We start from the raw sequence: 17,170 nt of genomic DNA on the forward strand, positions 1-17,170 counted from the left end.
TTTCTTCCAGTTTGTAATCCTGTAACAGCACTTTAAGCACAGTGGTTGAGGGCAACTCTTGTAGGTTTTTCAGGTACATGAGAATCAGGCAAAGTTGATGACTGCTCCCCATCAGGCTAGATGTCTGGTTTATAACTGTGAATTTATCTGTGTCTCTTCTCAGATTTGGACTCTTGTGTCTAAGCTTTGCTCCAGGTATAGGCAGACCAAAGTATTAAAAATATTATTTCCTGGGAGATGATTAGCCTTGCTGCTACTATTCAAAAAGTAGAATGTTTCGAAAGATTACAGCTTCTCAGAAATGACAGAATGTTGGACCTAGAAGATTCTGTGGCAGTTGAAAAGTGACAGTTTATATTTGTAAAAGTTGTTGTCCATTTGGGACTGGTAAGACAAGCTGCTGGATTTTGTTTTTGTTTTATGGAATGAAGCCATTGGCATCTGACTGACTCAAAAATGCTAACAAGTTTCTGATTTCAGTATCACATAACCAATACTATGGTGATTTCTTTTTTCTTTTCTATAAACTTGAGAATTGGGCTTATATTTTCTTATAAGAAAATTAAAGTTAGCAGGGAAACAAACAAAACAAAATACCTTAAAATGGTAGATTTCTTCCTTACTACCCTATAAACCCAGAAATAAAGCATTAAACTTTTGGGAAGGATATTCTTTGGGAGCCACAAAAAGTAAGATATAGTAGTTTATTTTTTTCAAGGGTTGGTCACATACAGAAAAGACTGTTAGAGAGATGAGAACCAAGTCTTGTCCAAGTACATGAAAGATGACCTAAAGTCCAAATTCCCTTACTACGTTAAGCTGATTACGTCCATCGCCAATGAGACAAAGCTGTTACTATAAAATATTTAATATTTATTTTATTCAATCATGGTCCTTATCACTGGTTAACAGTCTTTTCAGCAAGATTGTTTTTAACTCTTTAGTTGACAGTTACTTAATATCCTTTGTTGAAACGCACCTTTAAGAAGATTTCTGTGGAAAAAAACAATTGTAATCTAGTTGTATTTCTGTAGTTCTGCATTAGTCTGAGGCTAAACTCCGCAACTCCAAAAAAGTACATCTGAATCAATTTCAACCATATCACGGAGACTTAAGTAATTCAAACGCTTTTTTCCAGTTGTTTTAATTGTTAAAAGCTTTTTTTCCCTGGGAAATCAATTTTCTTTCTGTGGATGACAGTTTCTGTAGTGATTTCTAAACTTCAGTGCTTCCTCCATGAATTTATCAGAAAAGACCAAAACAGGTTTCACTAGAATGGTGTTAAGTCGCCATCTGAAAATATTCACCACTTACAACTTGGTATTAATTTTCGAAAATTTCACCGGTTACTGGGTGAGGTACACACACACCCGGAAAACGAACCCTTGTTTTTACATAGTCAGCCAGTGAAGGGAACTCACGAGGGAGTGCACGCCCTGGCGCGTCTGCGCCGCACTACAACTCCCAGAAGACATCGCGGTCGAGAGTCGGCTTCCGGGCGCGCGTCCCCGCCCCTCGTTCCGGATTGGCTTTCCCTGGTCGCCGTCGCTGTTCCGGGGCGCGGAGTGCGAGTGGCCTGAACCCTTCGACTAATAGCTGCAGGATTCTCCCCGGACAGGGACTGGCAGCCTTGAGGAAGCGCCCTCTCCCTTGGCACTGCTTCTTGGACCCACCATGAGACGCCTGGGCTCCGTGCAGCGGAAAATGCCGTGTGTATTTGTGACGGAGGTGAAAGACGAACCTTCCGCCAAAAGGGAGCATCAGGTACCCAGCTGCGCGGCGGCTCCGACCGTGGGTTCCACTGGGGAGGTCTGGGTTTCCCGAGCTCCGGCTCCCTTGCCTTGGCTGTAAGGGAGGAAGCTTGAGAGGAAGTGTTTTCTCCTCGGGCAACTCGAGCTTGCTCTCGCTGGGAAATTGAAAACCTACATTAAATACTCAATTCTCAAGTCCGCACCTTTTGGGGAAACGCTTAAGTAATGAGATGACATCGCTGTCCGTGCTTTATAGTTTCCAAGAATGTGGTTAGAAAGTGGAGATAATAACTAGATTTGCTTTGCTTGCGCTAACTTGGAAATCGATGGCATTGTGACACCTGACCTGATTAAGTCACGAAAGACCAGACCTTAGTGACCAGTAATTACTTAATTCTAACTTCGACGTTCGCATTTTACTTTCCTATTTGCCTAGCTACATGTTTTACACAGAACAGAACAGGCCCCCTCAGTAAATGCGGGTGAATGAATGAATGATAAGTAGTCTCCTTCAAGGTAATTCTTTAAAATGTGGTAAAAACCTAGTGGAGTACAAACTCCAGCTGTTAGATGAGCGTTTCCAATTTGGATGAAATCAGCACGTGCACTGAAAAACTATCACACCCCCTTTTATCATTAGCATCAGCCTTCTTAGACTGAATGACTTTACCTTTAAAGCAGTTACTGCCCTTTTTAGTCCCAGCGTCTAGAACCTGACACGAGGTCATCACTGGTTTTCCATTCAGCCTGGATGCTTTTACTTACCTGATCTTTCCGTACTCTTCTACAGCTATCCTGTTTTTGGTTTTTAAATGCAATATTTATTCTCGCTACCTAGAATAATTTTCACCATATTCTTTCCTCGTCCAGACCCTGTAGTTAACTATTCAGTGTCTATAGCAGTAGTTGTCAGCTTTTTGCTTTTGTGCCTTAGTGATCGAAGCCATACAGAATGTCATCCTTGATAATGGTTTATTTTGTGATTTTCAGCTTTATATGGTAGATGGAATAATTCGTAAAACTTCATACAGTGGAGAAAGACTTCTTTTGGTTCTGCTGTCAAGAAAACCTTGCAGCATTGTTATAGCATCCTATCCAAATGCTTAATTACAAGTCAAGGCCTCTGGCTAATCAGGCCCAATCTATTCTGTAACTTTCTCTCACATTGTAGTCTTTGTTTTAGTCTGTTTCATCCTGTGAACATATACCAAGCATAATCTTGTCTTTGTGTTTTTGCTTAGGCTATTTACTCTGCCTGGACCAACTCCAGAATATCTTTAGTATTTCCAATTTTTATCTTCTCTGTAAAAACTGTAATCAATTTAGTCAGCCCAGTTATTTTCCCTACCCAGAAACTGTAAAGATTACCTCAGTCTAGTTGATACTGGTTAGCTTATATTGGGTAGGGTTTTTTTTTTTTTTTTTTTTTTTTTCATATCATTAGGTGAATATTAACTTCAGATTTAGACTACACTGTTACTTTTTATACAAACATACATTATTTTTCCAGGTGTAGTCAGAAGTCTTTGATGACAACTGAAGAAGAGGAACATTCTGTACTCTTCAGTGTCTTGTGTTTTCCTTTGGTGATATTGATAGCAAAGAGTGGTATGTAATTGATTCTTGTAGAAGGAATATTTATGCTCAGCATGAACTCCATGTGCATGGTAATCTCTCTAGGAGCTTTGCTAAATTTAAAATTCACATACATAGCTATTGGGCTTGACTGTCTGACTTTACTATTGTTGGTTAAATTGGTATCATTGGATACTGAGTCATAAATTAGTGATAAATCTTTTTTTAGTTATATCTTTAAAATATTGAACCAGATTGGAGCTAATTTCCTACTTTCTTGACTGAAATAGTATTCTGCTTTATTAGTGTTTAGCTTATATTGTGTAGGATTTTTTAAAAAAAAACATCATTAGGTGAATATTAACTTCAGAGTTAGTCTTCAAAATAATGGCATAAGTTTTTCTCAGAAATGAAAATGACATTCACACATTAAGTTGGTAAGAGCCTTAGAAATGGTCTTTTTCCCATCCTTGATGTTGTTTCTTCCAGGGAGTAGAAAGCCATCAATTAAATGTGTAATAGGCTTAAACATGAATCAACCACATTCAACCTCAGATGTTGAGTACAGCTTGTGCACAGAGTAGAACTGAAAGGGTGTCTTGGATAACAAAATGCACTGCATGTGGCCATGGCGAGCTGGAGGTCTCTTAGAGTACAATTTGAAAAATCACCCAAGAGGTGATGTGAGTGAGAGTCACTTCTTTAAATACTGCCTGTCTAACTCAGGATAATACACTTCACAAACTAAACGCCCAGACTTTTTGAAGGAATGGCTACTGAGATGTTTGGATTGACATTGTAGTGAGACTTTGGAATGCAACATTGAAAGTAAAAGACTCTTGATGTTGCATGAAAATTTCCAAGCCACACCAAGCCTAAAGGAAGACTCTTGGCACTGGGTGATAAGAAGGCAGTGTTTAATCTACATCAGCAAACTGTTGGATCCTCACACCAGTGGACTGTTGCAAGATAATTCCTCAAAGGCAGCAGCACTGAATTTAGAGTTTAGTTTATATAGAATTTAGAAGTGGGAAGTACAAAGCAAGTGACAAAACGTTACATAACTGCTTACATATATTAAGTCAGGACAGGCAGGCTAGTCTTGGTGAAACAGAGGCATCGTTTATCATAGGAAGCACTTCCAGGAACAAGGGGAGGGGGCCCTTCCAGAGTGAGCATAGTTAATGGCATTACCATTAGGAACATTCTGGGGAAGGTGCCTTAAGGTATAGACCATTCCTGTGACTCAGTGCTCAGCAGAGGATGGAGCTGGGCTTCAGACCCTGCCAAGGTCATTTGAACACAGTAGAACAGAAACTTGGTCAAAGACTTCTAATTGATCACGAAATAGCTATAAATTTGCTATAGTATAATGTATTCTTACGTTATAATTGTGTCCCAGCAATGAGACTACCTGGGGATATCAGGTAATTGAAGAAAACTGCTATCACAGTGAAGCCTAACTCAAAGACATTTGTTTTATAGAAATGGTTTGTATTTTGCCTTCTTGATTGTTGAAAATAAATGGGAACAACCATAGTTGACACAGCACAGAAATTTATGTTTGTAATATTGTAAGATCTGTCCTGTATAAAAGGAAATGGCGAGAGGCCATCAGAGGTTAATCTTTCTTTTAAGCAGATAATATATTTTCCAGGAGTACTTAGTGAACTTTATAATGCATGTTTTTGGTATATAAAAATTTTTCTTGGAAATTAAAAAACAAAAACCTTCAAGGTCCATCTGTGATCTGAAGTAATCAATTCGACATGGAAGATCCATCACAATGCAGTGTTATATTTATCTCGGAGTTCAGGAGGAAAAATGTGAAATGAATCCAGAACGCATTTTGATTTTAGCTATGTTAGAAATTGCTTTGTAGCAAATGAAAATTGATATCATTATTTTAAGGATAAAAACACTGAAAGAGAGATCAGATTTAGGTCAAAGGGTTTTTTTCATTGTGTCTGGATAGTGAGATAATGGGTGATATCTTGTTTGTTTGTATTTGTTTACTTTACAAATTTTTCCGTAATGAAAAAGGAAGTTATTGCTTCACAAGGAAAAAAAAGCAAAAACAAAACATGATCCATCATCCTTATTTCGTTTCTGCTTCCTGAAAATGTAGCCAGAGGCAAGAAAACACCATTATGTTCTTGCTCAAACTAGGAACCAAGTCTTCATTGGAAGATATGTTTTGTAATAACAAAATAGATTTGTAAAAGGGAAAGTTTTATGTATTGGGGACATTTATTCTTGAAAATTATGATTGGCAAATACTTGTACTAAATCACCAGAAGCACCTATGGAACATGGTCTAGTTTTATCTGTCTTCAAGTACAAACAGTGACTGTTTTGCATTCATCAGACACATGAAGAAACTTCTGGACTTGGGGTTTGTGGAGGACCATCAGGCCTGGATGACTCTTCTAGAATAAAGAGTGGTTATCTCCATGTGCATAACCCTGGCCCTATTCTCCATGTACTGATTGGTACAGAGCTGGCGAGGCTTTTCTATATCCCTTTAATTGGCTCTAAGCCATGTAAATAGGACTGGCTGAAATGCTGATCCTTAATCTTGGAGGCCACTCCCTAAAAACATGGTTGACCCTGGAGTTGTGAAAAGCCACCACCACACTCTCAACTGGGATCAAACCTTGAGATAAGAGGCTGTGACTTCCCAGGGCAGAAGAGTTTGTCAGAACTGAAGCAGCTACCCCAAAACATTAGGTGCTACCTCAGTTGTGTTGTGCAGCTCAGTCTTTCTGCATACTGCAGAGGTGCTTTCAGGCCTCCTGCATACCCCAGCTCGCAGTACTCATGTCTTTGCTGCTGCTCTTACAGTCCTTCCTTCTTCACAAATTAATAAAATCCAGGTCGCACTGTGGGTCGAGGCCTTTGTTCCAGGGAAGCACTGTCTTGGCTGAACTTAGGACCCTTTTTGGCTGCCCATAACTATAAATAAGTCTTAGAGTGTTTATTCTCAATGTAGGTTGCACTGGAAGTGGTAGATTGCAGTTAATTCACTAGAATTCTAGTAACTTTTTTCATGGGATTACAAATACAGATTCCCTAGACCAAGACAAGTCTGGGAAGGGCTCTCTGTAGGGTTCTTTATTTCAGTTACACAGTGGCTTGCTTCACTTCAAATCAACTCACATGTTGTCTGCTGAGAGGTTTGGTCAGCCTCTCCTTCCTCCCTGTCTGTTCTTTATCCCATTTGTTCTTCTCTGTAGGATCTATCCTACCTATTGTTATATGTGCTTCATCAAAGGCAGGTAATGTTTTTGTTCTTGATATTTCCAGTGCAAAGGATAATGTTTAGTTTATGGTAACCAGCTTCTGGTGAATAATTTTCAAGTATGTGATTGTGAACATTTTGTATAGGATGTGACTTGTGAATGAAAAACCAAATTACAAATCATATGGAAAAAGAGGTTTTATATGTAGCGTAAAATGGAGGGAATGATTGGTAACTCCATGGAAGAACTATTTTAAATTGTCTCAGAGCATGGATAGATCATGCCTTAGAACTAGTGAGATTAGGAACCTTGCAGGGGAGGATGCAAAGACAGAGGCTGTGTTTCTTACACCATTTTTTTCTCTTTTCTTTTAAAGCCATTTACAGTTTTGGCAACTGAAACTATAAGTCACAAGGCATTAGATGCAGACATACACAGTGCAATTCCAACAGAAAAAGTGGATGGAACATGTTGTTATGTTACTACCTACAAAGGTAAAATAAACCTGTAATGTTTACTACGAGTATACTTTTCTTTCTTTTCAAATTGTGGATCTGAAATGGGGCATTTGTTCTTCATAAACCCTTGGAAAGCTGGTATAGGAGCAAAATAGAAAGGTTTCAAATGTTATTTATTACATTCTTGTTATTTTTCTCTTGAGGCAGGGCCTGGCTGTATGATAAATGCCTCTCATATGCTGTCTCTAATCTGTGCAATAAGCCTCTCCATGTCGCAGATAAGGAAGCTGAGTCTCAGCCCGCTTAATTTGTTCAGTGTTGTGTAGTTAATAATAGCCATACTGGAAATGGAATCTTGGTTTGTCTGAGCCCAAAGTTTGGTGTCTTTACTGTTTCTATTGGCTTTATTATTATCTGCAGTATCTCTAATTAGTTTCATTTTCTATGCTTTAAAAGAGGTAGAAATTCATACCAGTTGTCAGGTGGTTTTTAAAGGAAAAGAATCCCTTAAAGAGAATAAATTCTTCGTGATTGTTCATGGATTTTCAGTTCCAGCAAACAAAACAGAATGGTTAAATGAGCATCCAGACATATTTCTTGAATCAAATCTCTCCTGAAATGTGTTTTAAAAAGTTTATCAGTTGTAAAATATACACTGTTGAAGATGTTAATGGTGTGCAGGTTAGTGGTGTATATTTTTATTGTTATTACCACCAGCCATCTCCAGCAGAATTTTTATTTTTGTGAAACTGAAACATTTTACCCACAGAAAAATTCCCCATTCTGCCTTCTCATCTCTTGTAACCAGCATTCTGCTTTGTCTCCATGAAACTGATTATTCAAAGTACCTCATGTAAATGAAATCGTACAGTATTTGCCTTTTTGTGACTGGCTTATTTTTCTTAGCATCACATTCTCAGGAGTGATCTGTGTTAGCATATATGAGAATTCCATTCCTTTTTAAGGCAGAATAATATTCCATCACATGTGGGCAGCACTTTTTGTTTATAAAACCACTGATCGCACACTTGGGTTGCTACTCTGTTTCTGCTGAATAAATAACGCTGCTATGAACAGAGGTAAATAACTGTTCTTGAGGCCCTGCTTCCAGTTGGGGTGTATATCAAGTGGAATTACTGAATTATATGCTAATTTTATTCTTTGAAAAGCTACCATTGCATTTTCCATGGTGATTGCACCATGTTACTCTGCACAATGTACAGATGTTCCAGTTACTCCATGTAGTCCCCATCCTGCTGGATGTGAGAGGGGAATGCATTCTTTGTTTCCACTGGTAAAAAGAACAAAAGATACATTCAATCAGAAATGACAGAATATATTTTAATCTGGGTCTTGATAGTATTTGACTTGATAGCTACTAAAGAATACAAAATAGCTGAACCAAGTAACTGTTTTATAAATTTCTGAAGGGCTGTAACAATTGTTTCATGTTCTTCATTATTTGCATCCTTATGTAATTACACATGACAGTTAAAGGTTGGAGTTTTAAAAGAGTAAGGATGTGTGTAGATGCCAAGTATTACCTTACAGCGAGGGATTTGGGGAGACCAGGTAAAAGCTGCCTTTCCCCGTCATTTAAAATCCTAGTAGGACACATTTTCTCAGACCAGGTAACAGTGTGCATGGATAATGCTTTGGAACTAGGGACTACTAAATAGAATTGCAGATAGGTTGTTCTCTTTTCACTAGAGACGTACGGCACCTTCCTATCAAGTAACCAGTCTCAACAGCAGAGCCCTTTGGCAGTCTAAGACCAGGCACAACTCATCAGTTGCATTCTTACTAATAAAGAAGGCTGGCACAGTGCTTTTAAACTCCTCAGACCCATAATTACAAAGCAACACCATTAATCAGTATGTGTAATACCTTGACTAGGGATTGGCACCATGCAAAGCAGGTCAACCTAATTCCAGATCTGGCAGAATTCACCATCACAAAACAGTGAAGGTTGAGGGGAGCATGAATACAATTACCTGGTTAAGGTTCCATTTTCAATAGCGGTATCTCAGTTTCTCAGAGGTGCTCCTTACTAATATGAGTGTGGAATCCATTAAAAAAGTGTCATGGACTTTTTATTTCATCCCTATGTGGGTTAGCTAAAGAAATTCAGGTTCTTAAGCTGCAGGTGGTATGTCTGAGACTACTTCCCGTTGGCTTCTAGGGCTGCTGTTTTGTTTAGGGATGACCTTAATACTTACTGAAAAATTGTACTTGTCTTTCAAGATAAATTTTGTTTGCCTCTTATGCTTTTCTTTTATTACTTTTTTTTAGATCAGCCATACCTTTGGGCTCGACTAGATAGAAAACCCAACAAACAAGCTGACAAAAGATTCAAAAATTTTCTGCGTTCCCAAGAAAACTCAAAAGGTTAGGTGGGTTTTTTCTTTGAGCTTCACAATCTTGAAGAGCTGAAATTTATGATTTATCTATTGCTATAGTATTTCTTTATACCATATGCTAGATAAATAGGCAATTTGGGGGGACTGTCATTATTGAACCTTAAATATAAAAGAATATTCTAAGTAAATATTTAAAAATATTTTCCTACTACATGTTTTTGCAACTTTGTTATAGTATGAGTCTGTTTTATGACAATATACAGTATTATAATGAAAGATACATTTTATCTTATTTATATAAGACATGTAATTTCATAAATCAGGCAAAAATCTAAAAGGAAAATTGCTATTGTTAATACATTAAGATGCCTTTAACTATATACATAGTAGCTATTATTCATTTTGTATCTATACTCATTCATACAAATAAATTATAGATTTATAACAGTGTACTAAAAATTCATTAATCTGCACAAAATTGAATGCTAGCTACATATTATTGACTCTTACTTATTCATAAATGATGGTATATTCAAAATTAAAAATGTTAATAACCTAACACTGAGAAGTACAGCAACATTGTGATGATAATGTGAGGAGAGTACTTACGTCAAAGATTATCTTGTTTTTTTAGAATTTCTTTGGAATGTTGAGGAAGATTTCAAACCTGTTCCTGAGTGTTGGATACCAGCAAAGGAAATAGAACACTTGAAGGGAAATCCAGTGCCTGATGAAAATGGACACATTCCTGGTATGATGGAATCTCTTCAGAAATGCAATTTTGAGTTTACTAGTAGAAAGAAAAAAGTTCTGTTCCAGTAGTGGAGAACCTATGGCTGGCATGTTGTTTTACTTTAAAGACAGAAGACGTTAATGTATGAATTGTTATAGTATTCAGGTTTGCAATAAATAAGTGGATTTGGGTTTTATTTTGGGCACTAGTTTTTGAAAGGTTCACATTCAATGAATACAAAGATATTCAATGAGAAATTACAAAATTTAATTTCAATATAGTTCCTCATATTATGTATGTAAATACTGCAAATTTTCTGAATCACATTTATATGTAGTCTAACAGTTTATATCAAGGGTTTTTCCATGTCAAGAATATCCTCTCAGGGGCTGGGGATATAGCTCAGCGGGACAGGGCCTGCCTGGTAAGCACAAGGTCCTGAGTTTGGTTCCTGGCACACACACACAAAAGATTATCTCAGGTTTAGAATCTTCTCTAAAATTTTTCTGTGACAATAAAATTTGAGGCTGAAGGTATAGAATAGGCTCAGCTCTTAAAGGTCCTTGTGTTTTCTGAGTTTTAAGTTACTGTGAAGGTAAGAAGAAATAAGGGAACAACAAAACAATTGAAATTTTAGAAATAGAATTATGATAAAATGGGGTTGTTTTTAACTGGAGGCCGCAGATTGCTAAGAAGTTACTACAGTATTTTGGTGAGTTTGAAGGCGGTCACAATTGCATACATACTGTTTCTCTTTTTTGCAATGAATTCTCCACATTGAGAGGGGGGCTATTCCAGCAGTAAGGAAAGAAAATAGCAGATACAGAGTCATATAATTTGCTCAGTATACTAACATGTAGAATTCAGTAGCTTCTGGAACACCTAACTGTGTAGGTCATCTGTCAGTGAAATTGGAGAGAAAATACAACACTTCATTTGGAAAAAAAAGTTAATGCTATGTATGGAGTGGGAGTCAGCTGTTCCTGAATCAGGTTGAATTTTCTAGTCCGAATGTTTGGTGTTCTATAGTGAAATAATCAAACAGGTCAGTTCAGATATGGTGAATGTGTGGCATGCGTGTTATTGTGTTTTTCTAAGACAAAAAAATGTTAATATACGAGCTGTGTTTTTCTAAACTGAAGTCTCCATATTTGGGTTTAACTGCGGTATTGGTACTTTGCAATAAATAAATGGATTTTGTGTTGCAGTTTGGGCACTTGGTCTTTAAAAGGTTTAGTGTTGCTAGGTTAACTCAACAGAATAAATAATGAATCTTTATAATTAAAAAGCAAAGCAGTAAAACATAATTTTCTCAGTGTTTTTAACAGGACAGTTTATAACAAAAATCAGAATTACTTTTATTTTTAATCTAAAGAAAACCATTGTAAAAAAGTTATTTTTCTTTAAATAATAGGTTGGGTACCAGTAGAAAAAAGCAACAAACAATACTGTTGGCATTCCTCTGTAGTTAATTACGAATTTGAAATTGCCCTGGTACTAAAGCATCATCCTGATGATCCTGGACTATTGGAAATTAGTGCAGTGCCATTATCAGATCTCTTAGAACAAACATTGGAACTTATAGGAACAAATATTAATGGAAACCCTTATGGTAAGTGAAGCCTCTTATGTAATTGTAGTGGCTGTAATTTATAAAGAGGACATTCAAGATCAACTTAAAAAATGCCTATGCTAAACAAATGACTAACAAATTTGAGTTAATTTCCTTGGATTACATCCATTTTTATTAATGTGATTTATTAATACAAGAGTTTGATTTTTGTCCTGTTTTCTTTTACTCTGATATGGATAGAACTGTGCATGAAAAGTAATTACTCCAGTAACTTTTCATTTTTTTAAAAAATTTGTGAATTGCAGTGATTCTTTTCATGGATAGTCATTTGCATTAATGAAAATAGGCATGAACACGGTAAATAATTAGCAATGCATAGCAATCCTCCAAATATAATATACCATGAGGGATAGAGTATACTGGGGGTCCTGTGGCTTACACTGTTGAGGGAAGGAGGATAGACTTAAGGACACAGAAGCTGTAACATTCTAAGTAGATCATAGGTCTAAAGCTAAGATAGTAATTATACAGGGGATCAGAGACATGATGCAGCTGCTTGGCAAACATTAAATGATTGTGGAATGTGGCTAATGGTGTAAACTGACAGACTTTTTCTACCAGAGGCCAGATAGTAGCATTTTAAGCTTTGTGGACCACACCTTGGAACTGGACTGTCTACTTAAATGTCCTCTGAAACTGTTTACAGATGTCTGTAGACTTGGCTTGAAGGTCAGTTTGCCAACTCCTGGTTTAGAGTACATGTAGGTAAAATTTAGATTTCTTAGAATAAGATGCCACATTAAGTGGGATTTAATATAGTCAAGATTATATTCTCTTCAAGGAACATCAATTAAGCTTTCTTTAAAAAAAAGTTTGCCTACCCTTTTTAAAATTTTTTAAGAGTTTGTGAGTCTGATTTATTTCATTTATGAGTATGGTCTCAAGTTGCATCCATTTACCTATAAAAACCTCAAGTTGATCCTTCTTTATAGTTGAATGGAACAACAGAGTAGTAAAATCCATTATATAAAAATACCACATCTTTTTGATCCATTGCTTGATTGATGGGTACTTAGGTTGCTTCCAAGATTTGGCTGACAGACTGTGCTGCTATGAACATGGATGCACATGTCATTGTGGTATGATGTTTTCAGTTATTCTGGGAAAGTGCCCACAAAGGGGATAGTTGGGTCAAATGCAACCTTTAGACCTAGTTTTTTAGGGAGTCCTCACACTGATTTCCAGTGGTTGCACCAGTCTACACTCCCACCAACAACTGTGCAGAAGGGTTCCTTTTTCGCCACAGCCCCTCCATTTGTTATTGATTTATCTTGGCCATTCTTTCAGGAGAGAGAGGAAGTCTCAGTGTTATTTTAATTGGCATTTCTCTACATTGGAATCACATGTGTAAATTCCGTATCATCTCCTCTGTAAGAAACTGAAAGAATAAATAAGATCCAGGGTCTACAATAGATACTATGAAACAGTAAGATACTGCTCAGGGAGAAGGGGAGGCAGGGATGGGGGAGAGGAGAAAAGATGGAAAGGAAAAGGAAAAAGATACAAATTTGTATATATAAATAAGTTGGCTAAGATGATTATACTGCTATTAGTTCATGGAAAAGAATAGTTAATACTCATATGATTGATCAACTTTGCATGTCTATATTTGGTAAACAACTGTTTTGAAAATAACAATATACAATCTAAAAACCGCTGCTAAATTCCCATCACCTCGTTGTGAAAGCCCATATTGTCCTTGGTTTAGGTTTTTTGTTGTTGTAGTTGTCTCTTGTTTTCTGTTTTTTCTCTTTAAAAAATTTTTATTTGGAGGTACATTTTCTCATCTTGAAAATTCTGAAGTTTGATAGAGTGGCTAATGGAAAAATATCACCATTTAGGTTTAGGGAACAAGAAACATCCAATACATCTTCTCATACCACATGGAGCATTTCAAATAAGAAATCTGCCTAAATTGAAGCACAATGACCTGTTGTCCTGGTTCGAAGGCTGTAGAGAGGGTAAAATTGAAGGAATCGTATGGCATTGCAGTGATGGCTGCTTGATTAAGGTAACAACAAAAGTATAGCTTGTGTTAAGTTGGCATTATTATGTTCCTACAGCATACAATAGTCCTAAAAATCTGTGTACAAACTGAAGGAATTCTGATCTGCAGAAAAGAATGTAATTCTTTGTATGCTAAGTATTTAACAGGTATTCTGTGAGTTACTGGTTGTGTCAGCCATGCTTCAGAATAAACATCATAATGTATGTACCCTTTTCTTGGAAACTCATGTTGCACAGTGGAGCTAAGACATCTTCTACCTAATGTAACTCAGACTCCCAGACTTGACTAGTTTGTTGAATAAAGAGTGCCAGTAATTTTATATATTAAATTATTTTACACTTTGTGCTCTTTGTACATGTCCTCCAGACCTATCTGATTTCTCAAACATACATGAATTAATAATGTTCAAAACTGGATTTAGACTCAATCCTCAGCTATACACAGTTCAGTTAAGTTAAAAACTTGGGATAGTAATAGTGATACCTCAGTTTATGAACTCAGTTTGTTGTACAATTTTGAGGCAGATGGCCACATCTGTGTTTGTTGGGAAAGATAGCTGTGGTCATGTCTGTCACCTGAGGCAGAGTTTAGGAACCAATATTACTGAATTTTTAATCCCTTTCTGTTACTTCATTTGTTAACTGTTTTTAAAAAATACTTAACTTTGAATATATGTACTTCTTGCCAACCAGTTGGTCTAATTTAGATCAAGATTCATGCTTAAATTATTGTACTTCCTCTTAAACATTATCTTTTGGTTTACCTTTGTATTGTCCCTCACAAATGAGAAAGCATTGCCTGAATTAAATTGTTTAGTTATTTTAGGATTCATTACAGTGGCCCCGGATTAACTTCCTACAACTGTGTTCATTCCTGTCCCCCAAATACATTCACACTGTGTATGTTCAAACTGTGTTTAACTAAATGCAATTAGAGAAAAGAAAACCATTTATCATGTTGTATTTCTTCTGATAAGAATGACTCTTGTATTTTCCAAGTAGACAACTTCTATAATCAGCCACAGATTCTCTTAATTAAATTCTTATACTGCTTATCATCAGGTTGTTGGTATATTTCCAGTGCTATAAATATGTACAGTCAAGTAGAACAATGTCTCTGCCTCTATGAAGCTCAGACTCGAACAAGGAGGATAAATAAAAAACAAGTAACCATGTAATATGTCAAGAAAAGGACAACTGTGGTAAAGTGGAGCCTTACACAGTACCTGATAGGATAGTAGACAACCAAAATAAACATTTCTAAGTTAGCGAAGATGATGATTATTTTAGACTTAACACTAAAGTTCATGCAGCTCTTTTTCTCTCTACAGGTCCATCGTCATCATCTTGGTTTATCCTGGCCAATTCCAGATACTTACATGAATTCAAAGCCTGTTATTATTAACATGAACCTGAACAAATATGGCTATGCCTTTGATACAAAGTGTTTGTTTAATCATTTTTCAAAAATAGATAACCAGAAATTTGGTAGGCTCAAAGACATAATACTTGATGTGTAAAATGAAAAACCAATTAAAATTAGCTTTATTGTTATAGTCAGTTCTTGAATATTCTGTCATGCTAAAAAGATAAAACTATTTCAAGATTCCTATTGTCTGTTGTGAAATGTATCAAAATATCTTCTAGCATTTGAAGAAACGAATTTTCCAGCTGCAATACCTGTTTAAAAACTTTAGAATCAGTACATTAATTTTAGATATAAAAAGGTAATGAATGATAAGCTCCCAAGCTTTTACAAAGGTTGTATTTTGTCCATGCTAAATGGATGAAAAAGACAACAACTGAACCAACAATTTTATTTAATTTACTTTCAGAGTTAAGTAAGTTAAGCTCAATTTATGTTTGCTAGACATTTAGTAAAGTGTATGGCTTAACTGCATTACTTAATGTGTACTTATGTATGAATATATGTAATAGATACATAGGTTTAGGATTTGAGTCTTTTAATGCATTAAGGTTATATATATATATATATATATATATATATATATATATATATAAATTTGTAATTTTAAATGTTAAAATTATTTACCTTTTTAATGTTTTAAGAAAACCGAAGAAATTATGAATGTAGAGAAATTCACCCTTACTCATTGCCCATTTTATGGTCATAACTTATTCTCAGAAAAGTCCACAAAAATATATTTTTCTAGTAATTTAAAAATTCCATATAGTTTTATTTACTAAAACTCCAAGTAAAAATATAAAGTATTAAGGAAGAAATTCTTTAGTTTAGACTTGCTTGATTTCCAGGAGAAATTTTAACATAGAAAATAAATAAATAGCTAAACAAAATTATAATTACATGTGGCCCTTAATAAATGGGGAAATTAACAGGACTTTCCTCTTCATCTTCAGACTGTTCAGAAACAGCAACCGAGCTGGTCAGTTCAACTCCGACCTGGTCAGAAAGTTTTCTCAACTTTTCTTCCAGAAGAATGTTTTTCTTCACTTCTTCCTTGTAATTATACTTCAGGTCTTCAATTTCTTCAAAAAATGAAGGATCAAAGTTTTGCAGTTCTTTCTTCAGCTTTTTTACTTCCTCCTAATAGAAACAAGGGTCTTTAACAGTTACATATAAGAGCACATGTTTAAGGTTTGAACTAAAGAAGTTTAATTACAAATATGAAAGCCACAGTAACCTAGTCAAGTACATTCATAAAGGTGAAATCTTCCTAACATTTGTTGATAAGGTTTTATTGGTGTAGTACAAGTAACTTGTTAACTGCCAAGTCAAACTGTCTTTCTGTAAATTATATTCTAACCTTTGGTTAAAATTTACTATTAGATTCTGAAATCTTTCTCTAAAAGTACTTTTAAAGAGTACTCAGAAAGTATTTTATTATTCACATTTTAGTTATTCTCGTTAGGATTTTTTGTTTAGGCTTCATTTATATTTTATTTATATCCACATTAATGAATAATGCGCAACTTTTTATAATTGTATTCATGATCAGGGAAAACCTGCTACATCTGCCTGGTTAGATTAAACATCAGGTGAAGACAGAATTTGAGCTTTAATTAGATTTAGAATATCCAGCAATTAGTCACAGCTAATTCTCATGTCAAAACCCTTTGTTCAAAGTATTAAAAAAGGTAAAGCATGGAAAACATTTTTAAGGAACCTATCACCTAAGGAAAAGATTCCTAAATAGAACTTGAAAAGGTACTTAAAGACATTGTTTCGTGTGACCTAAAATTTAAATTAAGAAAATATTACCTAAAAAATGTACAGTTATATTTGTTACAGTTAAAAAATAAATTTATTTTCTAATTCTGTTTGCTTTGAGTATTTTGTTAGCACCTACTTAATAAATATTTTAGCACAAACATAGTAAACTTCATTATCAAGGTGAAATTATAAAATAAAATTAATTCCATACATTTTCA

At 35.5% G+C, this 17,170-nt stretch overlaps 3 protein-coding genes across 7 annotated transcripts in view; 1 reads left to right on the plus strand and 2 right to left on the minus strand.

Annotated features, from left to right (window-relative positions):
* Positions 1–1,537, minus strand: part of CUNH12orf50 (chromosome unknown C12orf50 homolog) — a 32,311-nt gene extending 30,774 nt beyond the window's left edge. For both annotated transcript variants that reach the window (XM_063255275.1, XM_063255273.1), the window contains exon 1: positions 980–1,537. The gene's annotated coding sequence lies outside the window, so the exon portion shown is untranslated. The remainder of the gene's footprint in view (positions 1–979) is intronic.
* Positions 1,531–17,054, plus strand: Rlig1 (RNA 5'-phosphate and 3'-OH ligase 1). The gene is made up of 7 exons (XM_063255276.1): positions 1,531–1,764; positions 6,945–7,062; positions 9,319–9,414; positions 10,021–10,137; positions 11,534–11,731; positions 13,594–13,763; positions 15,091–17,054. Exons 1-7 carry the CDS (start codon positions 1,675–1,677, stop codon positions 15,277–15,279), a joined length of 978 nt encoding a protein of 325 aa, XP_063111346.1. The 5' UTR covers positions 1,531–1,674; the 3' UTR covers positions 15,280–17,054.
* The window catches only part of Cep290 (centrosomal protein 290), a 72,433-nt gene continuing 71,199 nt past the window's right edge, over positions 15,937–17,170 (minus strand). For all 4 annotated transcript variants that reach the window (XM_063255268.1, XM_063255269.1, XM_063255267.1 and 1 more), the window contains one exon: positions 15,937–16,325. In XM_063255268.1, the coding sequence (XP_063111338.1) occupies positions 16,095–16,325 (231 nt within the window). In that variant the 3' untranslated portion in view covers positions 15,937–16,094. The remainder of the gene's footprint in view (positions 16,326–17,170) is intronic.

This window comes from Cavia porcellus, unplaced genomic scaffold (assembly GCF_034190915.1).
Source record: "Cavia porcellus strain 051 isolate PalLab524CR breed Dunkin Hartley unplaced genomic scaffold, mCavPor4.1 scaffold_8, whole genome shotgun sequence".
NCBI classification, from domain to species: Eukaryota; Metazoa; Chordata; class Mammalia; order Rodentia; family Caviidae; genus Cavia; species Cavia porcellus.

Excerpts from the sequence above, each read along its gene's own strand:
- Rlig1 (XM_063255276.1), top strand. The coding sequence starts at position 1,675 with ATGAGACGCCTGGGCTCCGTGCAGCGGAAAATGCCGTGTGTATTTGTG. Across the intron at positions 9,415-10,020 it reads TTCCCAAGAAAACTCAAAAG|AATTTCTTTGGAATGTTGAG; the intron begins GTTAGGTGGGTT and ends TTGTTTTTTTAG. Across the intron at positions 10,138-11,533 it reads TGAAAATGGACACATTCCTG|GTTGGGTACCAGTAGAAAAA; the intron begins GTATGATGGAAT and ends TTTAAATAATAG.